Genomic DNA, 26,286 nt, shown 5'->3' with positions numbered 1-26,286 from the left:
ACCCTGAATTTTCTTACTTGTCTTCAAAGCTATTCCAAAAAGAAGAGCAGATAAGCAGCAGCTTTGCTCTTTAAATATAACTGATTTTTCAGACTGAATTTAAAAATCCGGAATCTTTATAAATAAACTATAATCTTATGTTTGCAGACAAAAATGATCCTACTGCACTCTTTGCAAAAGCACAGGAGCAGACATGCAGGTGTTGTTAAAGGGATGAGAAAATTAACCTTGTTCTTCTGAAAAACCTCAGAAATCAGGCTATATAAACCCTTGCAACAATACTGTCATCTGTTTAAATACTGGGACTATTGGGGAGGGGAGCTCAGCAGTGGTGGGAAGGCTTTCATGTGGTTACATGTTTATTTTATTTAATTTTTTCTCGGTAACTCTTTTACTCTGTAGCTTTTCCATATTAATATCAGCTCTATAAGAAGAGGGGGAAATAAAGCATTCAGGGAACTAGTGAAGTATCTGTATTACAAAATTATCTGGTTTTAAGAATTCTCTGTAATTGTCTTTAATATGGTTACTTTACAATTCTTTGTCATCACCATTTCTAAAACTTACAAATCCTCTCCTGCAGAGTTCAGTATATATTACTGATACATTACTGGGCACACATGTTCCACAAAGAAGATACCAGACAAATATGTGATGTTAAAACACTTGTGCTTCTAAATATACTTATTCAAATACTTCACTGGTCCAAGCTCTCCGTATGAAATCCTTCAGAAATATGACCTGTAAGTAAACTTGACTTTACTCAGCCCCTCTTTTCAGTGGCTAGTAGGAAATAATAAAAAAATAGCAATTCTAATATTGTTGCTACAACACTAAGCAAAAGCAGAGATTAATTTCAGAGAATATACTGAAACATTTGAGGAACTGACCATTAAAACAGGCTTCATTCTAAATATTTATGAGTCATTTTATAACTGGAAGAAAGGTGTTCTGGAATACTGATCTCTAGTGTTACACCTACAGATCTACAGCACTCACAAATAAATAATAAATATTTGTGTGTAGGTCTCTCTACTGTTTTTCAGTGGGTGTAAAATATCCAATATAATGCATAAGCTATTTAAATACCTCACACCAAACTCAAAACACTGTGAAATACCATGTCATTTTTAAAATGTTTCAGCAAAGGTTTATACCAAAGCAATGCTTTCACTTTCAATGCCAGTGTATAAATGTACTTTCCCTATCAAAGATTTTGTGATGCAAACATGATTATTACTGTACCTGATTTGATCATGGTATTCTTGGAGAGATCAAATAATAGAGTTTTTTTTCCACCCTTCTTTTTCTAGTGCCTTTTTAAAAAATTCCACTATCAAAGAATGTTAATTTCTAAGGTTTGATCTAGAGATTCCTATGTAAGTATACAATTATTAGGGAAAAAGAGGCACAACAGTGAATATTTTAAAGCAATGTAATCAATATTTTTGCTTTGTGTAGATTTCCCTGCAACAATGAACAAAAAGATCTACTTCAGATTTAGAAACTCAGCTTTAAAGGGAAAGCTAGACAACAAAAAGCAAGAAAGTACTCACCTCTTCACGTAATTTTATCAACTGCAACATGAACGCACAAAAAAGATAAAAAGGAAAGAAATGGCAGGAAAGAAAGATCAGTTGTGTGACAGGATACAGAATTAACATTGACAATTTATCTGTTTACATGTTTAGCATTTAAAAATCACAGACAAACACATTAAAAGAACCTAAACATAGACTACATGCAGAGTTTTTTGAACGAATAAAGATCACTTTCTCACACTGTCACATTAAACAAAGAGAATAGTGTGAAATTCTCTTTTAAACCACATCTGAGACACCATCATGAAATAAAGGGGAATGACTTCATAGAAGTGTATATTATAAAGAAAAAAACAAGTTTACTATTCCTCTCTTCGAAGATTGTACAGCTGAAGTGGTTTTGTATATACAAGTTTTCAGAATGTTTTCTGTATATTTTAGTTGTGACAACTGATTTCTTATTTTACTAGCAGATCTAACTTATTAATAGATGACTGCATCTTCATAGCATGTATTTCAGTATTTCAATTTTTATATACCTGAGTTCTACTGTAACTATATTATTTAATTTTATTATTGAACTTCATACTGAGGGTTTTTGCCAGGTAAAAAAAATGAAGCAGCTTAGTTAAATGGCTCAGAACTATGATTTATTGAATAGCATATTTAAAAACAGACAAAGGAATAGGGAACAACATGAAAAATATTTCCCTCAGAAAAGTCCTATTCCAGGTTCTTGATCCAGACCACTATACAGTGTGTATATATATAGACACACAGACTGTGTATGCTTATATAGTATATAATTTATATTTATTCATTTATGCTTGTAAATCAACACAATCTAACACTAACACTAATAATATTGCTCTGGAAGCTTTACTAGAAAACTAAATAAAACCCCAGCCTGATTATCAAGCTATGTTGTAATACACTTGCCCCTTAGAGAGACAGATAAATTATTTGTATTGGAACAAAATGTATAATTACTCACAAATATCTACACAAGAATGGCCCTTTATAAAAAATTACAGTTCTCTCACCAATTCCAGTCTGAAATTACAACAGCTACACAATTATCTCAGTTTATGCTGATACTTCACCTACAGTTTCATAACACTAATTTTCAACACATGTGTAAGCTGAGAATGTTTACTACTAATAAAGTCTCACCAGCATGAAGGAAACAAAAGAACCTCCATTATTCTCTATTGTTTCATATGGCTCGCCTAAAACAGAAGGTTCGCCTCACCCCGTTACCAAAAGGGACAAGAGGCTCTAATGAGATGTAATTAGGAGGGCTCCTACACCACCCCGACTTGAACTGGGCCAGCTCTTCTGCACCAGCTACAGGAACTTTGCTAGAATTTGGTATAAAGGAAACTGCATTGCCGGGCAAACCAGCGCTTAAATTCAAGTGCTTGGCCTATCATAAATTGGTCTCTTTCTCCAGCTCTTCCCCCCCGCCTTTTTTCCCCAAAAAGGCAAACATTAAGGCTCTTTAGAAAGAGACGATCTGGGAGTTGATCACATAGCTATCTTTTCTTTCTGAGGCCACCATTCTTCAGTTGACTATGATACTTAAAGGGCCAAAGTTTAAAACGACTCTCCCGCAATAGAGCCCGTCCGGGCATGCCACCCTGCTATAATCAATGAGAGTTTTAAAATGCTGCACATTTGTTTTTTCAATAGGTCCCAAACAAAAATGTTCTATCTTGTTTGTGCTGCATGGCTGAATTTAAGCTCTGCATGGGATTTGCAGCTAAGCTAAGTAATGGGAGAGGGTTGGGGTTTTTTTTAACATTGGCTGAAAGATATTCATTCAAATTAACAAAAGATGCCTTTTTCCCCCATTTAACAATGCTCTTGATGAAAATGTGTTACCTTTACATTTCTATTTTGAAACATTATTTTGATTATGCTCACTCCTGAACTGTAAACAGCGTTAAGCCGTGTGCAGCCACCATTTTAGGTTATGAAAATCAGCATATTTTTGAAACAAAGGTTTTTTTTTCTTTTTCTTTTTTTTTTTTTTTTTCCTTTTTGCAACACAGAATTCGATACCAGACGTAATCTGTTCCTTTGTAGGCTAAAAAAAAAAAAAATAAAAAAAAATCTGGTTTACACTGGTTTGAACCAGTGGAATCTCTTGTGGCTAAGCCTTCTGCTGTGACTAAAATCAAAACTGCACCACAGAGAGCGATGGAGCGAGATGGGATGTGTGTGTGTGAGCGTGTGTGTGTGTGTGCACGCACGCGTGTGGCCGCGAGGCTCCTCACGTGACACAGAAAACTACCGAATTTTTTTTTTAAAAAAGCTGATAACGCCACCGCCGTCTCTGTCCGCATATAGATAACGAATAAATGCTGAACTCTATTAAACGCCCTTTACACATTATCGTGGGTCGAACACACAATTTTCTGAACTTATGATGACAGTCTATTTATTTTGCTATAAACCCTCGGCATGTAACGAACAGATTTGTGTCTGGTAATGATCTGCTCTGCCAGGGCTATATGAAATGATACCGACCTTCTTTAGATCTCGGCGAATTAAATTGACCAACTTCACCCCCTGGTCTATAGCTGAAGTTTGACACACTTTATGCACAGCAAGCCCAAATCTAATATTATCACAACTTTGTAGTCAGAAATTAAGTAGACACAAAATATTTGTTCACCACCAATCACATATAGAATGTATGGGTATACGGATAAGCAGTTTAAACCAATGTGAATTTATTTAAACTTACTAATGAGCATAGCTGCAAAAGAGAAAAGAACACTGTTCCACCTCAAGAAAGTTGATAATACTGAACCTCACATAATTTCAGTTGAGAGAGATTTCCGATTTAACCAACGTATACTTCCTCAAAAACATACAAATTGCTACATAAAACAGTTCTATTATTATTAAAGTGAAGCGACAACTTTAGGTAGTGTATTACTGCACTAAAAATCTCAAAACTTTCAAGGGATTTGCTACATGTTGGTGGCCAGGATGACAAACAAGACTTGAAAGCAACAGCTTGTTTAAGACCACTCTTGGAAAATAAATAACAACCCCAAGCACACAGCAGTTTTTTGGAATTGGGTTTGTGAAGTGGGATTTTTTTTTTTTATGCAAGAAGGGACATTTCTTGGTTTTCAACCTCTAAGTGTCTCATCTGACTACATTCACATGATTCAAATTAAGAAGAAATTAACATATGTTAAGCAATTACTTTACTGAACTCTAGGTGCATTAGGAGCACTATATGACTACCTGTCTCATGGAAAGAAGTTGCATTTATTTCAAAAGAAGCTTCCAGTAGCAGACTTGTATAATTCTTAGAACTTCTTACAGGAAATTTCTATATGCTTTATCTGGTAAAAGCAGTTTCAAGTTGGTGTAATCATTATAAGGGAATTGTATTCCAAGTTATTCTAAGTGTCATCTAGACACAATGGCTGCTTCTTCTGGGAGACATGTTGGGAAAATGAAGAAGACAAAAGACAAATCACCATTAGCTATTTCCCAAGCTGTTCTTTGTACTTCAATCTTTCCTCCTGAGAGACCAACTGGAAACTTATACCTATCATCCTATTCATTACAGCTTATAACTTGGCTGTGGTTTGCTGCAATTGTACCTTTGAAACTCAACTTAAAAAAAAAGAGAAGCTGAACGAGGAAAAGATCCAGATTATTAATTTTTCCAGTAGTGACTTGTTTTATTTCTAGCTTTTTAATATGGTCATACTAGTCAGCAAGCATTAAGTTCCTTTTGTCTTCTCTCTCCAGCAAAAACATCATGCAAATGTTTATCACGACAACAAAGACCAACAGCTCATATCTCTGGTTTGCCTTTGGGTAACAACCTTTACTACCCAGGTACTCCATATTTCTATTGGCAGATTTTACCAATATTTGTGGTTTGGTACAGGAGCAATTCTGAGCTGGAAATTTTTTCTACACCTCCTCTATTAGAAAAGGAATCCTTTCTCTCCCCTTTCACAGTTGGTGACTAAATTGGGGAAAACAAATTCACCGTTTTTCAGTTAAACTAAATTCACTAATTAATTAATTTCACTAATTAATCCAAACTGATTGAGAAGTAAAAATCCTACAATAACGTGGTCATGATCAGTCCATGTACCTATATTTATTTCCATCAGACAAAACAAAAGCAAGCATTTGAAACATCTTCAAATATTTTATATGGTTTAAGTTATACCTGAGAATCCTTTCATCATTTACTCCAAGTTTTCTATTGATATAATAACGTACAGGAGTGAAAGCATATTAGACCTGGGGTTACTGAGTTAAACACAACAATATCTCATGTTCAGTGTCTGGTAAGTACCCAAAACTTGATTTTGAAAGCTGTGCATTCTAATAAGCTCAATACCAGCTGAAGTTTTTTGTACTAACTGCTTGCATCTCTAGCTACATGTATATAAGTACAGGTATAAATAAAGATGTTTAATAAGAAAAAGAGAATGTGATATTTATAATTGAAAAAACACAATAAAAAATGTATTTTAAAAATAGTGGCATTCACATATTTAAAAGAAATCAGGTGACTCCTTTATGGTGCTATTTAATTATATTTTTAAGAAAGGAATTAAGAACTTTAAAAGGTACGGAGGTAATAATTTCAAGTTGGGCTATATAAAAGGATTTTCATTACCTAAAAAACTATACAAGAGTCCTTCAGCAGCCAAAATTTTCTTCCATTTAAATAGTGGTCATTTGGAAGAAAAAGCCCTAAGCTGACAAATGGTTGAAGGTATCATTTAGTTCCTTGAGATGAGAACATGTCTCTTCCACCAAGTTTGGAAAAAAAGATCATCAGTCACAAAAAGTGCTCGCATGAACCAGTTATTTAAACATTCTTTAAAAAGTGAAAATAAAATATTTTATCTCATCCCTACACATAAGATATTCCGTTATAAGTAAAGCTTCTTATCACAATTGCCCTTTTATGTCTGAATTCACACATTTTTTTTCTTGAAATGTAAAAGTAGCAGCACCTTAAGAGAAATAAAATGAGAACCTTAACACTTTCACAGGACTGCATTTACAATCATGACATACAGACTGTGAAACTTCTCCCAAAAATAATCTCCAAAAATTCATTATTTAGGTACAAAACCCCCTCTTTATTTTACTCAAATTATGGAATCTTCCCTTTCTATCATATATAAATATGAAGATTAATGTCCTTTAAGTCTTCACATAGATACCAGAGCTGCTATACTCCAGTCTTATGCCTTCAGATAATGTACTCTGTGTCTAATTTCATTCATGTATGAATTCAAGTCTATTACAGAGTTTAAAACTCACAGAGCATGTTTAAAATACTCTTTAAGATTGGGGCTATGGGGTCTGTGTTTTGAAAGTCCTTGTACCAGGTAAGTCTACAAGTCTTTGTTTTTTCTGTCTTTAGTGGATCTGAGCCTATACCGGGTGTAGAAGATAGAAAAAAATTACTGAACACTGTTCTGATTCACTTCCTTATTTCATAACACATTTATTAAGTAAACATTTAAACAATTTTTTCCTTCATCAGCAAAATAATTTGGATTCTATCTGGTCAGAAGAGAAATATGACCTGTAGGAAAACTTTCAGCTAACTTCTAACTCAAAAAAACCCCAAGAATTTCATAACATAAATTTCAAAAAGAAAAGAAATACTCTGCTTTCAGACAGAGTGCCAGACAAGTTTCATCCCAAAAAAGAAATATTAACAGGTGGGTCAAAGTCTCCTGAATAAAGCATTGCCTTTACAGTTTTCAGTAGTCTAGCAGGATCCTCACTGTAGTATGCAGAACAACAGTACGGGTACAAGATTTTAAAAAAGCCTCAGGATTATCAAGCTTTCATTCATTAGAAGAGGTGGATAGCACTCTGCATCTAGTACAACATGCACTATGAAAGCACGGTCTTATTAGTACAACTTGTGTTTTTGGTACAAGGAGAGAAAATCTGGTTAAAGAAGGAATCACACAAGGAAACTGAGTGGGATACTGCCTAATTCTGAGAGCGCACTTTCATTTGTTTTGCCTGCCAGTGTTGATTTAATTATACTGCATTATTATCAAAGCTGCATTATGTACTTTTTTATTCCTTTTACATGTGTTTGAGGTGAAGACCTTGGCTTTGTCGGCAAACAGCGTGTTTCAAGTTATTTCTTAAGTACTAAATAATAAAGAAAAGAGAAGAAAAGATTTTTTTTGAGATAGCAGACAGTGATCACAAGTTAAAGGGTTAAATGTAAGATCTCCAAGAAACATTTTGAAGTTGATTAAGACCCCAGCTTTGCATTAAACAGTATCACTTCCACATGAGTTGTTGCTAATGCTGTTAAGGAGCAGCTTGAGAAGCCCAGTGTGCCAGTGACCTCCTTCACCCTCCAGCCACCCACTAGGGCTTCTTGATTAGCATCCTACCTGGTTCTCTGAGGAATTCCCGTCATCCCCCAGGAGCTCATTCCGCACCTCATCACTGTAGGCGATTCGTGACCTTTTCTGTAAAACAAAAAGAAAAAAGGGTTAGGAAGTAAAGCTCCGAAGCCATTGGTATCAAGGCTGATCATCTTAAACCTCGAGAGCCCCCTAATGGATACCTATTTGATTAAAAAAAAAAATAAATCTGCAAGTGAAAGTTATTACAAAGTTCTTCAACTGCTGCACCTTAACAAATCTGCATGGCAAAACTACAGTGTTTCTAAGGCAGTCACACCTTCAACATTGCAGCAATGAAAGCAGCTTCTGTGAAGCTTGAGATACATAACATGTGAGGCAATACACACTAATAGCAGAAGCATTGAAAAAATGCCAGTGCAGGAACCAAATGCATTTTTCTGAAGAACACTTGCTAGCAGGTCACAGAACACAACATAACAGCCATGGCAGCAATGCCACCAGACAGAAAAGGAAGACTGAGCTTTTCCCATATTAAAAAAAAACCAAACAAAAACCAAACCTGAACAACACATGCGACATAGCTGATCCAATTTAAAGATGCAGAAAATTAACAAGCATTTTCTATGCTGCTAAAGCTGCTGGGAAAGGATCAGAAATTAAAGAGTGAAAGAAAGGAGAGAAAATAACAGCACAAGGAAACATTGGTTTTCAGCAGTTCATGGAAACACAAAACACGGAACTGAGACAGTCATCCATGGGATTGTTATGACAGACAGGATATTAAGTAAATTCACAGCTTATGAGCACCAGATTTGCTCTTGAGCTGATAATTACGTTGATTCTAAACTAGATCAAGTGCCAAGCAATGGAAAGCAAATGTGTGATGATTACCAAGGTAGCAAAGGATTCAATGGAGCAATGGGGAAGTCCACAATAAGAACATCAGCCCAGCTTTCAATTTCTCTGTTTGCCAAATAACAGGCTATTACTCAGCCAATATTCCCACACTTCCATTAAAGGAGGGATTGAACTTTTAGCATATTGTCTATTTATTTTTTCTTTTTCAGAGTAGTTACGGTAATTTCTACACCTCATCAGAGGAAGAAATCCACCAAGAGTAACAAAAACTAAGTTGCAGGCCTTTTTTATTGATGAGGGCTTCCCTCACACCCTGCCATGATAGTGACTACCAGTAGAAGCTCCGAAAAAATGAATCCCTCCTCAAACCTTCCCTGCTTGGGCCATCATGCCAAAACTTGTGCTTGGGACTGAGGCACAGGAAAAGACCACTAGAAATTCTACTGAGCACAGGGAAATTCATCACCTTTGTAACAAAGAAGTTTAGAAGTGGGGCACCCTTTGTGCAAGGGACCTAGCAGTGAAGTAAGCCTTGTACAGCTCACCTCAGAGCAAATCATTTTAGCTCTTTATTCTGTGTAGCTCCACTTTATTACCATTAACATGATTGTTACAATGTTTACACATTTGTGATTCACTTGCCAGTGTTTAGATTTAGATCATATCCTAAAGCTACAGATGTAAGTAGGAAGGACAAAGCCTTGGACCATGGACCCACGGCAAGAGGTGAATTGTGCCAAATCTTTTGGAGATCTCAGCTGTCACAGTTTCATACTAACCAAGCTAAAGTAGTCTACAGCATTAAAGGAAATGAGAACCTTTAAACAGGCTGTGGTATCAGAGCTGCCTGTTTAAATTATTCATTTCATCACTATGGGGGACTAAAACACTCCACAGTATGCAAGAATATCATATGAAGATAGGTTTTGTTTTTCTCTTTTCTCACCAAAAAGCCAACAAATTGGCATAGATTGCTCAATTACATTATTTTCCTATTTTTATTTGATACACATCAAACAAGGACGGAAATTACAAATATATACCAATAAATATCTAATCTTCTCTTCTGATTAAAATTCAATCTTAAGACCTCATTTGAGGTCTAGTAGTTCAACTGTACAGTTACTCACAATTTCACAAAATGACTCAGCCCCATTGATCCTGTTAGTGTTGAATGTATTTATCATTATTAGACTGAGATGAGGAGCATGATGCTTCATGAGCTTGCTCTCCAGTGAACAAGCTTCCTAATAATATGTAGGGACTGAAATGATCCTTGATTACACGTCATTTATTTGAAAGATATAGCTGGATGATATTCTCATTCTTAAGAGCCTGCATGGGAGAAAGGAAAAAGAATATACTTCACAGGAAAGAAATAAATGTTAACAGTAATACCATTTTTAGAGGGCCTTTAGAATCCTTTATTATCATTGCCACTGAACTTAATAAATATATTTTTATCATTGTTCTTTTATTGTAACAATCTGTCATGATCTGAAAATCAGAAATTTTATTAAAAGAAATAATGCTTTGGCTACAATTAGGTATAACTCTTTGCCATAATCAATAAATAATTTGATACTACTTTTGATCACAGTTTCACTACCAAATGAATCAATAATATAAAAGGAAAGGTCTTTGAACTAAAGTGTTCATTTCTTCTTTCAGGATTTGTCCAAAATATCAATATCTTAAAGTACCATTCTTATTTTTATTAAACTATTATTGGCTAACACTTTTAAATATGGCTATCAAGATTAGTTCAGCTTGTCTGAACTCAATAATTATTATTCTTTTATTTTTTATTTTTTAGTTCATAACCATCAGCTGTTTATAAATATATACTTTAGCCAAATGCAAGAATGATAGTTTGAGCTGGAAATGTCACACACTGCTACAGTTTGAAGGAACCCAATTCATAATGCATTTTATAAATAGTTAATGACTTCTATACATAAGCTAACCAGGCAAATCAAGAAATTGTCAACATTTTTAGTCTTAGTTGTCAGTTACCACTGTCTACTGGTACTTTATATGTATGTTTCTAGAAAAGACAGAAGCTTTACAGAGTTTATAATCCAAGGCATTTCTGGGAAGCTCAATATAGGTTTAAGAGGTTCTGTGTGCAGTTTTTTGTCTGCAAAGCTCTGTCATATATAGAAGTTTTCCTTGTATTTTATATTTTCCTGTATATACCTAGACAAAAAGTCTAAGCACACAAGTGGTTTTGCTCAGTGAATGTGCTTGCATTTGAGCGTAGCATGTGCCCAAACACAGAGATACAAAAGGGTTAAGCTACTTTCTACAAGAACTTCAGCACTCAGAAAGTTTCAGGGGCTGTTTTAAATGTACTACAGTACGCAGACCTTCTGACAAGGAAGAATTTCTGATTCCAGGGAGATCTCTCTTGGTTTATGAACAGGATTTTTGCATACTGATTGGGTGATTTCCTTAAAGCCCTGTTCAAACAGATACACTTGCTCAGTTCTGTCTGGCAATTTGGCTTTAAACAATCTGTCTACTTGACCCAAGCCTTAACATTTCCCAATAGAACTGAATGTGTTCATAGGCAAGCCCAGCTAAATTAGAATTGAAATGAATTAACTCAGCTTAAACTAATTAAGATCTGTGATCTGCAGTACCACCCCCCTGTATGACTCTACACGTGAAGCAGGGTACACGTAACAAGACTGTAAGAATTCTGCTATATCACTAATCTGAGCATACCAATGAAGTTCCTCTATTACTAAAGCATATGAGAAATTAATTTCCATGGCCTACACATGGCAAAGCAATTGCTTAAATTGCCTCACCTGGGAATTTAATACAATGTTATCATCAGACCAGCCACACTGTAAATAGATTTATAATGCTTTCCATGTGCTAGGCTAGGTTGCATATGAATTAAGTAATGATCTGGTATTACAATACAATCAGCTAGTTCCCACACCTGGCAGACAGGATATTTTGCTAAATTACTACCTATACAGATACATCACAACATAAAAACAGAGAAGGTAATGGGAAGAGAAACAATCTACATGGTGTATGACCGAATTTTACACGGTAACCAAATAAGATGTAGATAGAAAGAGGTATCCAAAATAATCTATTTCCAACATCTGCACAACAGAACACATACTTATTCATTTCTATTCAATTTTGGCCTAATTTTCCGCATTCTATACTTTAATTACCATCCACATTCTGAAATGTTCCCATTAGTGAAGGCCAGAACTAGCCAGTGCCCCCTCACTCCAACGTACTTCCAGCAATCAGCCAAATAATTGATATAAAGTATTGTACATTTTCATACATGAACTAAAGAATAGCTTTCCCCCTCCTTAATGCTCTGCAGGCCCCGAACAGATGAGCAAATGTAGGTGCATTTCAGACAAAAGACCCAGCAGATCCTTTTATCCCAACCTCTCAATTTTTCAGGCTCAATGTTTTAAGAATAGATTAAATAGATTTTTCTGGTGGAATATGTGTAAACAACAAAAAGGCTTTATCCACAAACATCTGTCTTCATACAAAATTTATTAGAATTTCCAAGTATATATAAGTGTTTTTAAAAAATCTCCAGGCATCTGTTTCAGAGTTTGGCCCTGCTCTAAATGTAAATAAATACTTGAGATTAACATAACCAGAAATAATTTGTGGGAATATATCTGATTTTGTGTTCTTTGACAGTAGTGACTTCTGCCATTGCTCTTGCTAAAAGCAAGGTGAAAAAAGTGACCTGATCCCCAAATGGACAGCTAAATACTGCAGAATATACACTTTCATCTCTGCCTTTTGGAATAGGTATTTAAGTATTTTTTTTGCTGAGCACAAGTGGAAAATATACACTTCAACAAATTTAGAGGAGAAGTGGCCTATTTAACAATCTTAAAGCTTATTTTGAAACAGAAACCCAAACTGATTTCTTATTAAATAAATGAAATTGGAATTTCTTTTCTATTTGGAAAATTGTGTTCAAACTTCAGTTTTCAAAACTTATGCTTTATTTTCAGTTTCAAAACTGTATTTCTCTGTAAAGGTGATCAAGGAACAACAGATTAGACACTTCAGACTGCAATTCCAAATGGTTTTCCTGTTCCTATGTATCTGAGTTTTTAGCAATTGGGTGCATGAAGCAGGAAGACTGCTAATATACAACCTGATGCAATGCTGGACTTCCAAGCATTTCCTTAAGAAAACTGAAAAAAAAAAACCTAAAAAACCCCCAAAAAACAAACAAAAAACCCCCAAACATTCCTGTCCAAAAGTAAATAAAAACTATTGCACAAATCCAGTGAAACTTCTGATTGAAAGAATCAACTTAACAGTACATGTCAGCTGGCAAAAGTCAGTGTCTCAGCCACCCCCAGTGCTGCCTCCCTCCCAGCACACGCAGAGAAGAGGCTGCAGGCAACTCCAAAAGAGAAACACATCTCAAACCCTGTCTTCTGCCACTCTGCCAAATGTCAACAGCTCCCTGCAACAGTGGAGAAAAATCAAACTTCAAGTGCTAATGTGAAATTAATGCAGAGATACTATCACCCATCTTAAATAGATGTCACAGGTCCATAAATCTTCTTTTCAATAATCCTCATCAAACACACTTTTAGTATCATTATGGGGTGAGGGCAGGGAGGAAGGTCAAGCAAATCCCCATGAGGACACAACACATTTTATGTTGACCGTGAAAAATGCAGCTTCTGCCCATAAAACTACTTCCACCTGAAACTCATGACCAGTGGATCATGTATGTCACCAACAAGGCAGATGTTTAAACTGCTACATCGCACCGACTGCGGGCAGGGAAGGAAACACCTGAGAGAGAACTGAAATTCACTGTTTCTGTGAATTTATGGAGTAACAGAGTATGATTCCTATTGTGAAAACACTGTTCTATTCAGAAAAGCAGTTTTTATTTACCTGAACTCAAACTTCTACCAGAAATTAACAACCCAGAAATGGAAAGATTTTTCAAAATTCAAAAAGTTGAAACAAACTGACCTTTGCCCCATTCTGTTTTTAGAGAAAGCTCAAATATTCACTATGATCACTATGGAAATCTATGGAAACATCCAAAGAAACCTAATATAATGCAATACATCAGTTATAAATCCAAGCATAGAAAACTTCAAGTGAATAATGCTTGGGCTTGAATAGTACTCTCCAAACATAACAAGGAATAACTCTCCTTAGCCTGGCATGTAAATCAATTTTATTTTTCTTTTTATTATATCCACTCATTTTTGCTTCTTTGAATTACCACATACTAATTCCAAACCTTGGTCCCTCCATACACAGTATTTTATTCTTTGATCAGAATATAGTTTCTCCAAGGTGCCTTTAGTGCTGGGCTGTTCTGCACAGCAGTTTGCCAGCCTTTTTACTCATGTGCCATAATCTCTAAATGTGCCAGGCATCAGCTGCTGCAGGAAGGAAGACTGGCTATATCTGCAAATTTAACTGTAACATCTCTGTATGCCAACAGTGATGCATGACCTCTGCACTGCTGACTTGCAGTTATTCCACTGTCCACTGTTACCCACAGCTCACAGTCTGTTCCTGTAATGTGCTTTTCAGTACTCTAATTTCAGTATTTCATCCAACCCCCTTCTATGGATTCCTTCAAATGACCATTATTAAACTATCATCTTTCATTACAAAGCCCATCTTTACAGATCTACTTAGCTGTCTGAGTTAACCAACTTCTCTATTCAGTCAGTGGAAATTCCTTTAAATTGTGTGTGAGATCACACAAATTCATTTCTTCTCAGATCCACCTTCCTGAAAAGCCTGGTCCTTGTAACCACCCTGTACCTGTTTAAACACCAGTCTGACAATTTAGATTGCTAAATTAAAAGTTGGTTGTTGTGCCTTCTGCTTTGATACATACAGCACACGTACATTGGCTAATTTAGTGAACTTGTAGAGACTTCTTTACTACCACCATTTCTATCATCAGTGCTGGAATAAAAGGCAAGAGCAAGGCTGGAGAGGGGGGAACACCCTCTCTTCCCAATTCAGACAACTGTTTCATAATAAAGATACCGCAGGTAAAAGACCACACCTGATGCAGGTTCAAAGCGATCTACACATTGACAATTAATTTGGGTGTAATTTGGGGACTAAGTGGGATAAATTCTGCTGTTTAGAGCACAGGTTCACAGTTGGTCCTGAAGTGAAAAAAGACATGTCCAGACTGTGGCCTCAAAAAAAACCATCTGTGTGCAAAGAATAGGAACAGCCAACATCAAGGCAGTATTCTTGACAGATAAATTGATCCTCAATTCATGTTCAGGCTAACCTGCAGAAATATTTAAGCATATCGATATGATCACTTGAAACAATTCATTTACTATGTCAAATCCTAGAAGACTCTCACCCCTAAAACAGATTTTAAAAAGTCATGTGAGGCATTGGAAGTCAGTCACTAATATCATAGAGGCTGCTGTTTTTCTACAGAAGTGTCTGTGAGATCTGAATAACTTAAAGACCAGCAGAACTAGGCTACAGAAATAAGCTTATTTTGAGAATGGTTCAACTTCAGCAGGTCTTTGAAATATAATATACATATAAGAATTACAAGTTTTTCTGCAAAACTACCTTTTAGGGAAACTTGTTAAAGATAATGGTGGAACAGAGAACTCCTAGTGCCTTTTAGAAGCACACTACAAAGCTTATGTTTCTTTTATGAAATCTTCATTGGTCATCTCAACTCATCTCCTTGCTGTAATGACCTAAATCATATATTTCAGTGGTTTCTTTTATTACTATGAGCTTGGTTTTGTGCCTTTTTTTAACAATGTCTATTTTACCACACAGCTTCATTTATCTAACTAATGCTATTTAGGGGACAAGGAGCAACTACACAACAGGATCACGAACTTCAGGCTGTTTTGTGGTCCAAAGACTTTATGCTGTGTGGTAAGAGTGTAATTCACAAAAAGGTTTTGTAAAGCTTGGAGATGGAAGATGAACTCCAGTGTGTTGGACCAACAGACAGATGAACTGAGAAAATGAATATATGGAGCCATTTTCCTCCAAGGGAGAAAGTTTAATAAGAATGCCAACTTTTAAAGAGAATTCTCCCAAATACAGTAAAGCAGGGAGGAAAAAATCTTAAGGAGGCTCAAGATTTTCTAACTAATTAGTTCATACTAATTAGCTCGTGGTGAAGGATGATAAACATCTCAGATAAACCAAAAGGTTAAATGTTCATTAAAATATTTTTGTTTTAGCCAGTATCTCCATCTGGAGCCCAGGTTCCCGTTGCTAACAGGAACAAGACACCTGCTGGTACATTCCACCAGCTCCTTCCTTTCCCAGAAAAAAAAGCATCCAAGTTTTACTTCCTTCCTCTATTTGCTACTTAATTGCCTTTATCAGTCTGTACCTACATTCTCTGGCTTCACACTATGGAGATCAGCAACTGTAAATGAAAACCTGTAATTGGGCTGAACCAGTTGCCATTTTTGAACATTACCATCATGTTTTTCAGCTCTCCCACTCTCTGGATTTCTAACAGTAGGCAAAGCCCAGGAAAGATGGTATTTTTCAGGCTTTCCAATTAAAAGTACAATTTTGCTACAGAGCTCCGTTCTCTTAATAAATTATACATTTTGTCCACTGTGAACTCCATGTGTAAAAACTAAAATGAAGCCATAAAGACAGATCTCATTTCGGACATCCAGAATGAGGGCAGGGAGAATGAGATGTTTCTAAAGCAGCTGAATTGTCCCAACTACATCTGTGCTACTCTGATAGGATCTATTTTTAATCAAAGAAACTTAAACAAACCTTTCCAAAAATACCTTTTAGCCCATAAAAAATTATTTTTAGACACTGTCTTTTTTTTACTGAGCACACACACTCTCTCTCAGCAGCATCTTTCCAGTCACATATCACATATCAATACATATTTCTGAAAATAATATACAGAAAAAGAAATTTTCAGTTGACCCCTACGAATATTAACCACAAGTGAAGAACCCTATTCCATGAGAGTAGCAGATGATAATTTCTGACTTTACCATTAAATAAAAATAAAATAATGCTTGATGCAAAGAACAATTAAATAGAGACATGGTGTAATTATGGTGGTTTGCATACAAATACAACCACAAGGTACTCATTCTGTGTATTTCACTGCAAACATTCTGATCTAAAAGCACATTAGCTCAAACTGTTGATTAATGAAAAGGAAGAGGAAAAATACTTTGTGTATAACATAGCCCTATCAAAACTAATTTTTGGATCTTGCTGTTCCTGCTTCCTGAATTTATTATTTTTGCCCTGATGTGATTTAGCTGAGATTCCTTTCCTTCCTTCTAGAATATATGTACTTGCAGACAGAGACATTACCTTGCCTGAAAAAGATAAAAATTGTCTGAGTTTAGTAATTTTAGTAGTTAAGTGGCCACAATTTGGCTTTGAAGTTTGCAGCAGATTGATGGGAGAGTAAATCTGTACTTTCACTGCTCCCCACCAGGCACTACTGGGACAGCACCAGTTGTTTCATGCTGTGTTAAATCAATAGCTAATATGGTAAAATACTAGCCCGATGTTCAGACATGGCATTTTCTAGTTTTATCACAAGCTGATGATGAGCAGTTCTTGCTTTACACATCCTGAGATAAAAGTCAGTAACTAATCCACTGCCTCTAATTTATCAAAAATCTACTACCTCTAATTTATCAACCAAAGTCCTCCTCCTTTTTGTACTGCCTCTCCATTTTTCAGTTTCCTCATCCAGTGAAAATACTTATTAAAATATTCATTTCTAAATGGATGAAAAAATATTATTATAATACACATATCTATACGAAAATTAACCATACTAACCCATTCCCTACTTTGTTCATTTCTTCAGAGCTCAAGTCTTAAGTCTAATAATACAGTATAAGGGAAAGGCAGTATACTTATGGGAAGTACCGATATTTACATATATTTGGTATTTCAAGTGTCTTTCTGATAGGCAAGCCTCATCTAACTTGTTTTTTTCCTGTTACCTGTGGCAGTCAGGAATTCTGCCTCCAAGTGGACCAGCATACCACATGAAGAATAATGAACAATACCAATACCGGCAGTAGCTCATTTCATACTAAATACTGACGTCCAAAGTCTAAAAATTCACTGAGTATTTCTGTTTTGTCCCTGTTCCTATGTTGTCACCAACAATGCTTACACATTTCTATTGATCTTGTTTATAGCTGCCTAGATTTTCACTGTCAAGACAATGTAGTGTGAACCTTAAGGGAAGTCTCACTTGATGTACGACTGCATAAAGGCTGTTATCTCAGTCAAAGCTTCAATTAGTCCAGAACTTCTACTGCCTCCTATAGTGGCCATTAATGGATAATAAGGGGAAATCTTAAGAAACAGAGCAGGGATGGAATTATTCTCATTTCAGTAAATGCTGCCTGTTTCTGTTGATCAGTAGTTCAGGGAGTTTGAGGTATATCTAAGAGCTTCACACTTAATAATAAACCTTGGTGGTTACTGCTTAAATAATATTTCTTTTATTTAAATAGCAACTGAAGAACTGCATTCATGCACAACAAGAAAGATGTTCAGATCTCAGTATTAGGACAAAGATTAAACTCAAAAGCTATCCCACTTTTCACTTGAAAAAACTGGAGTGAAATTCCAAAGAAAGAAGTGAACAATTAAAGCATCAGAAGCAATTAATTTGTATCACATAGTGTTGTAACATCTCTTCCATGGAGCACATTTCGGCAATAAGAATTTAATCCTGAGGATCTCAACTTTACACAGTGAATTCCAGAATAAGAGAAAGATTACCTAATGAATTACTTTCCAATTTAAGCTCATGCTATTCAGTTGCTCTCCCAATCTCCTAACAAACTATGGGAAATATTCAAATTATTCATATTAGTAAAATAGAACTATACATTCATATTATATCTCTGCTCAGCTCCTTTGAAGTGCAAGAAAAGCCCAGTACCATTTGACCAAACATCTGTCCCTCCACCCCAGCAGCTGTTCTTGCATGGCACACTGTAGAAGCTTCTGGTATAACAAAGCTGTTAGCATCAAACACAGATGATCTGATACAAAGCCAAACAAAGTTTGATAGCATATGGCAAATATAATAGTTTCAAGACCAACTCATGAACCTGACATGTAAAACCAATGTGGAAAGAATATAAGGGACTAAAGGGAAAAAAATCCCACTGTGTAGCACATATCTGAGTTTCCGATTCCTGAGTATTCACAGACAGACTCAAATTTATGCAATAATCTCAGGTTAAAATTTCAACCTAAAAATGAACTCTCACAAAGCTAGAGAGCAATAACAACTATTCCATCAAAATCTCAGATGTTAGACCTGCCACTCTTTCCCCATCATTCAAAAATTTTCCATCTTATGCCTTTCACAGTTTGTATCTTCCTACCTTCCCTTATCCCACGCTGCCTCCAGTGTGATCATACTTACCTTTTTCTAGCACAAAGTGAGAATGATGAAACATCATTTTGTTCCCTTTCCCACCACTCATTTTGCCATTTCCTACTGGTTCCCTCCCTCTGCTCAGACATTTGGGTCCTTTCCTAAATTCCCTCTTCCAAATCCCCCACAGCATCATACGCTGCACAATGAACAGGAGTGGTCATCTGCAAGTGTTATTTGTCCATTACCACTGTCCACTGTTTCTGTGAGCAGCTCTATGGTTCTACAGGACAGTGACAACCTTTATGACAGGATCACAACAGATTCAAAGATTTCTGAAGTAGTGGCCTCATGGAAAAAGTTTAGAACATTGTTGGGTGACGGCTTATACCTTTTTTTCTTCCTTAAAACAAGATGTATATCGCTGATAGTACAGGATCCTGCAGTAAATCACAAGACTGACACTTGAGTATGAACTCCAAAACATAAGTGATTCTGCAGTGAAGCAGGAAAATGGGAAGCATAGTTGCACACAGCTGTCTAGAAGAATATTTTTATTTAAAGAAGAAAAGCAATTCTTGCACCTTAAAAAGTATTCTATCAGAAAGTGTTTGCTAGAGCATTGGGATTCCTAGTTTGTATTTCACATTTTGGATCTAAACACCTCATCAAAAAAAGGATATTTCAGTCATTTATTACATCCTGAAAGAATCATTGCAGGGGATCAGTAGGAATCAGTATATGTTTTTCTAAGCAGTATTTCCATAGATGGCCTCTAAAGAAACATAGAAACATTTGTTTCTATCACTCTGGGAAAAACAGTCAAGACACAGTGGCTGGATTTCCTCCTCCAGTGTGTTATGGATCAACTCTGACTAAACAGACAAAATCACATAAACAGAGAAATCACCACAAAGCCACAAACCAGATCCACAGAATACTACTATCTGCTAAAGGGGTGAAGCACTCTAAGACTCTCAATCACTCTGATTTCATATAGGAACATCCCTGGTGTCAGTGTCCTGTTTTTCTCAGGGGCTGGATTGTCCCCATGGTTATTAAGAAGAAACTACCAGTCCACTATCTCAAAGTGAAGGGTGCACATACATATTTCTCTTTTGTTTCATTTACAGACCTAAGAAACATGGATTACCTCTGTTATCTGCACAAACAAGCTCTACTAGAATCTTGGCATTCAGTCAACTTTTATCTTGGGGACCCCAAACTGTACTCTTAGGCAACACAGAGCACCTATCTCGACTGAATTGTCATACAAATAGATTTTTGTCAGATGTTCAATTTCTATTGGGGAGCATGCCAGCAAAAACAAAAGTCAGCAATTTAAAACAACAAACCCGCCCCTGTGCTGACAGGAACAAATTACTATATTCCAAATGAATAAGAATTACTGTAGATCACAGATCCTCAGTATGAGCACTATACAAAGGGTGGAAAAATGTTCCTCAAATTAATTCTTTCTGGTAACTCCGTGCTCTGAAACAAAAAAGAGGCTGAGTAGAAATAAAATACAACACAAAATAATACAAATAAGTTTATAAAAGCACATAAAGAGGTACAATCAAAGAGGAATTAATTATTTAACAACTGGTAGTGCTAAGACAGGAGATGAGCAAAGACTCATTAGAGTTCAAAAATAAACTTTTGCAGTTGGTCAAACGGTGCAGCAGTGTGTTGTACTTCTAACAACTCCCAGATCTGCTTTCGAGGCAATGACCTTACAGAGCTGAGTGCACTGCGAGGTGATGCATGCATCTTTTCGGGCAAAGATAGAAGTAGCTGCAAAAACACAATACATTTTGTTAGCCCACCCTAGGAGCAAAACTTATTTCTGTTCTTCCACAAACCACACAGAAGGTCTAGCACAATCTTTTCAAAGAAATCTTCTGATCACTCTGTAATTATTCCTTTTCGAGTGACCCCATTCCATAACACACCATTTATGAAAAGACCTTGAAAACACTTTTCCTCTGAAACTTGGTAGTACTCTACACAGACCTTAGCATTTGAACTAGGAATTATTTTTCTTTTATAGATTATAGCACTTGAAAAAGAAACTTTCATCTACAAGCTAATTGGAATGAAATTTGTCTAAATATTTTTTTTCTGTTTCTTTTTCTGCTGTTTGTAATGTTTTTAGTGGCTCGTTTCAGTTTTTAACTCTGTTGAAAAACTCAGCATGTTCACCTATATTCTATCTCCTAGCCTGACAAATAAAACTATTTCCAGTCTTGTCTTTGAGACTATAACTTCTTACCTTAGAAATTATGATGCCAAAAAAAGAAATGTGAAATAATAATGTAATATTGAGCACTGGTAGGCATAAAATGATACAAAAATCCCACCATCGTAATGAAAAAAAGAAAATACCACAAATAACTACACTAAGAGAGTGTACAAAATCAAGTAAAAAGTAAAGAATATTTATCTTCTTGAAAGTCATCTCCTGGCAAAATTTATAAAAACTGCCTGCATAATACACTTTTTAGCAAACAAGTAATACTGGAAAAATAAAGCTGCAAGCAGGAATATATTTTAATTTAATTTCTGTTGCTTCATTCCATTATCTGTTGAGTGTATACAGTGATTTTGAAACTACATGGAAACCACCTCTTGCCATCATTTTAAGACATTCCAAAGAAACTTTACATAGAACCGGCATAAAAAAGTGAGCAGTGGAACAATAAAGGCCTATAACCCAATCTGTATCTTAATAAATTAATTTGCATATAATGGTATAAATGTAAGGCATTAGTCAAATAATTAATACTAACTAAACTGATGACAGCTTAGTTTTGTAGAAAATTTTCTACTTTTTGTAGAAAAGCCACTTTCCAGTTTACTTTTAAAAACATAGAGAGATGATAAACAGATTTCATTGGATTGGAGCAGCTACAGATACTCAGCATATCAGCCTTGGCCTAACACAATAGAATCAAGATGGGTTTTGTTGAATGCTGCCAAGATTAACTGAAAAGCTTGATAGTTGTATTTCCTATCTTACAGGAGTAAGTATAAATGTAGGCTGTTCCACTCTTGGCCTTTGCTCTCTCAATCCTACATACATGTTGAGAGATCGGTGTGATGGGCAGCACACAGAGGTGATGCCAACCCTTGTCCCTGCTTGCATTAGAGTCAACTCTCAGTACAAAAACATTAGAGAGCAAGTCTAGAAAGGGAACTACATATTTACAGATCAAAATGAGAGATAACATACATAATACAGGCAATACACCTGCACAGATAAATACATGTCATTCTAGTCCTGCTTAGTAAATGGAAGATGAAAGAAAGCAAAACTAATGTAATTTTGAATGATGATTTCATTATTTCCCGTGACATTAAATAAAGCATTTGGCAGTGCAGAAATTTTTTTCACATTGTTACAAAATTGATTTAAAATTATGATGTGATGGGGATTATTTGCTCTTCAATCTATACCTGTCTGATTTCAAATCAATACATGAGCTTAAAAAAACCCTAACCTGTCTTTAGAGTAAAAGCTGTGTGTCGTGGAAGACTATATAAACTGTATTGATAGAAACTATACAATGTACAGAAGCACACAGCTACCTGCTTCCTGTGGTCATTGTCTTTTTCTCATACACTGGGAAAAATACCATTCTGCTAAGATCTGAAGTTTTAATACTTTCTTTGTGGGGTTATGACTCTTTTATGTGGAATTCAGAAGCTGGAGCATAAGTACACAAGATCTACCTGCATCTTTTGACTTGAATTTTGTAAAATTGGCATGGGACGAAACCCTTCGGTGAACAAATATATGAGGGAGATGGGAAGAGATTGATCAATTGATTACTTTTTAAACAGAAAATGTAAGAAAGCTCCTTTCCTGGCAAGATAGAACTTAATAATACAAACCCTTTCAAATCTCAGTGGCTGAAGTTCTTTCTAATGAGACTTGATTTGGGGAAAATATCAAACTTCTCTCACTGCACAGGGACAGCATTCCTATCATATTTTCCTATTGAATGAGCAGGAAATATATGAACACCAGCTATGTGGCTGCATCAATACACTCTTTGACACAGCAATTCATAGAGGAACGTGGCTGAAAGTCTAAAGATCAAGTACTTCAGTTTTAAAAGTTTTAAAATTTAATTATTAGGAGCATAACATAGTAAAATAAAATACTGCCTTATTTTAAAAGAAGTACAGCAACTGTGTTGTTGCATAAACCTGATATCATCAATGTGGGCATATCCTTCACCAGCAAACCCGATGCGAAGGTCACATACTGAAGTTCTTTGTGTAGAGAGGACATCTTTCTGACTTTAAAGCATCTGTCACAGTCTGGCCACCAGGCCTGAGGGAAGTATTTGAGACCTACTGAATTACCAGTAATACAGTAATATTAGACAACACTGTTTCTCATTAATAGAAGTGCTAAGGGGGAAATACTAGGCTTGTTCTGCAGTTACATAGCTATACTAAAAAAATTAGCAGTCTGAGTGAACTGCATTGTCACACTCAGTAGACCACAAAATACTGCTTTACACAAAAAAAACCCCTGCACTACTAACCGAGCACTTTATAAAAAATTGTATCTAAGTAAAGAACAGTAATGGTTCCCATGCATTCTGAAACTGTGTGTAATATTTAATGACAAACATGAGACTTTATACAAGGCCTGAGAACTGTGTAACTATATCTTAAACTCAGGTTTTGTGTTCAAACTTCCAAAAACTGGTTAAAAAATTTTTAAAAATACCTCTTTCAACACAATCTCTTCATTTCCAGATAGTTTTCTCAGTGGTTGTTGCTTATATTGTAAGTGCTACATTTTAAAAATAAATGTGAACTGGTAACAGTCTGATTCCCAGCTGGATAAGTTATGTATAAAAAGTAACTCAAAAATGTTAGCATTACCTTTAAGTAGGCATTTAAATCCAAAGTGTACAAACTTAAAAATATTTCCATTTACAGAGCTTTTCCTAAGAATGTTCCTATTAAGTGAACGAGGCAGAGACATAGAAACAGATGAAATTTGCTTGTATTCCCAAATAAATAGTTGTGGTATTTTCCCCACTTAGGTTATACTATTTCCAGAACTAGGATCACACCAGAACAAAGGAAGTCTTATTATTTTCTGCATAGGCTGAAGCTAAATATATTGATCTATCACCCCAAGTAAACCAACACATGCCTGCTGTGTTGCCAAACTTTTAGTTGGAATAACAAGCACTACATATCTAAGCAAAATTTTCACTGTTCTGGGAGTCAGGAAGCTCAGACACACTTCTTACACCTCACCTGGGCACAATACTGTAGAAGTCACTGCATCCCCTTCTCTGTCACATGCTGTCAGGAAAAATCACAATTTATAAATTTATAAATCTGACTTAGCCATTCTAATTCAGACCAAAGGTCTAACATGCAGTACCGAGGAAGTAGCAATATTAGAAACGCAGAGAAGGGGTCAAAGTGCATGACCCCTGTCTGGTACACCCTCTTTCCTCATTCACCTTGTGGTAGATCAGATACAGATCATGTATGCCCTCTCCTCTCCCGTGTTTTTATCTCTCTACATATCCCTTCCCTCTTAACCCTAGCTAAAAACTTCTGTCCATTACCCAGTTCCTTGCACTGAGCTGCTCCAGATCTTTCATTAGCAGCAGCAGAACTGTGTTCTGCTACCACATTTTTGGGGAACAGGGAATTATAATCACACAAAGAGTCACAAAGGTACATAGGCAGAGAGATGATTTGTCTCAATGTCTATTCCTTTCATAGTAATTCCTTCAGTGCAATTTTCTTTTCTGAACTCTATTGAGTTTGGACTTCTCATTATATTTTTCCCAAACAGTAATAATTGCCTGTCATTGGGAACATCAACTCAGAACTGTTTTCCTGATAAATGCATTTCTATCTACTTATCAACAATAAGCTTCACCTCTGAGTTTAATGTTTAACCACTCAGAACACAAGTCCTGAAACAATTCATTTAGCTTCTCCTTTTACTGTCCTGCATATTTTAGCAACACCAGTGACTTTGTCAATTCTTTCCTTTTTTCATTTGGACCATCTAAAAATATGCTGAACAACACAAAGTTGTAGGACACCACAACAAGATGAGCTTCCGCTGCGAAAATTGACCATTTCTTCTTAGCCCTTGTTACTTATTTTATGAAAGTGTCTTCTCTAATGCCCCACACAGTAACTTAATTTTTTGAAAAAAGCTCTGCTGAATGGAAATCTGTGAAATCTTCTCCACATAAAATAAACTTGTTAATTTTGCTTAATTAAAGAGAGGTTCAAAGTTGCACACATCAAGAAAAACACAATGGATTGAATTAATTAAATGAAGGGTATGAAGTGCAGCTGTCTCTTCTAGACACTGACTAACATCTATTTCCGTGAATATTTCCTTATAAATTCCTTTTCAGCCTCCAAACAGATTTGAGCCACACTGCCTCAAGATCTAGTGTATGAATGCATACAGTTTTTAATTTATTTATCTTAAAGAGAACCTTTGCTGACACCTAGCAGATAAATGATTAATTGCACTTCTTACCATCTTTGTGGAGCCCTACAGCTGATACTTTAGAGCCCAAAATTAAAAGCTTATCCAGATAGAAAATAGATGGCACTCACATGCATAACACCCCCCACACTCACAAAGTAAACAGAAGTGCCAGTTACAAGCATAAGGAAGCATTTCCTAAAATTACATCTTTGGATACAGATATTCTCATTCATATCATTTCTAACATCTGCTCAACTCTTAGTAGATAATAGCCTTAAGACACAAAAATAAAAATCCATGCAGTATGGAAAACATTATATAACTTCAGAACCCCGATAACTTAATAGACAGGAAGCTTTGCCATTAGTATTACTAGTGATGGACCTCCTTCTACCCACAGAATAAAATCATCCAATTACATACGATGAAACAAATAAAGGAAAGTGAAGAAATTCTAATATAACCAAAGTTATTTAGTTTTATTTAATGCACTATCATTTTCTGGGGTCTGCACACTGCTGCTCCTCCACCAGCTTGACAGGGAGTCTCAGAACAGGTCCAAAGCAG

General features: G+C 35.8%; 1 protein-coding gene across 4 annotated transcripts in view; it reads right to left on the bottom strand.

Moving 5' to 3' along the window:
* The window catches only part of VTI1A (vesicle transport through interaction with t-SNAREs 1A), a 256,910-nt gene that overhangs the window by 198,384 nt on the left and 32,240 nt on the right, over positions 1–26,286 (bottom strand). For 2 of the 4 annotated variants that reach the window (XM_014250458.2, XM_005520740.3), the window contains exons 4-5: positions 7,973–8,050; positions 1,557–1,577 (exon numbers count right to left, since the gene is read on the bottom strand). In XM_014250458.2, coding sequence (XP_014105933.1) covers positions 1,557–1,577; positions 7,973–8,050 — 99 coding nt within the window. The remainder of the gene's footprint in view (positions 1–1,556; positions 1,578–7,972; positions 8,051–26,286) is intronic. The other 2 variants (XM_014250459.2, XM_005520741.3) reach the window with 1 other exon arrangement.

The sequence above is a fragment of the Pseudopodoces humilis genome, chromosome 9 (genome assembly GCF_049639895.1).
Source record: "Pseudopodoces humilis isolate 2021_Gansu_Grassland_sample_001 chromosome 9, ASM4963989v1, whole genome shotgun sequence".
Lineage (NCBI taxonomy): Eukaryota > Metazoa > Chordata > Aves > Passeriformes > Paridae > Pseudopodoces > Pseudopodoces humilis.
Note: the sequence above shows the minus strand (reverse complement) of the source record. Positions and strands in the feature narration are given on the sequence as shown.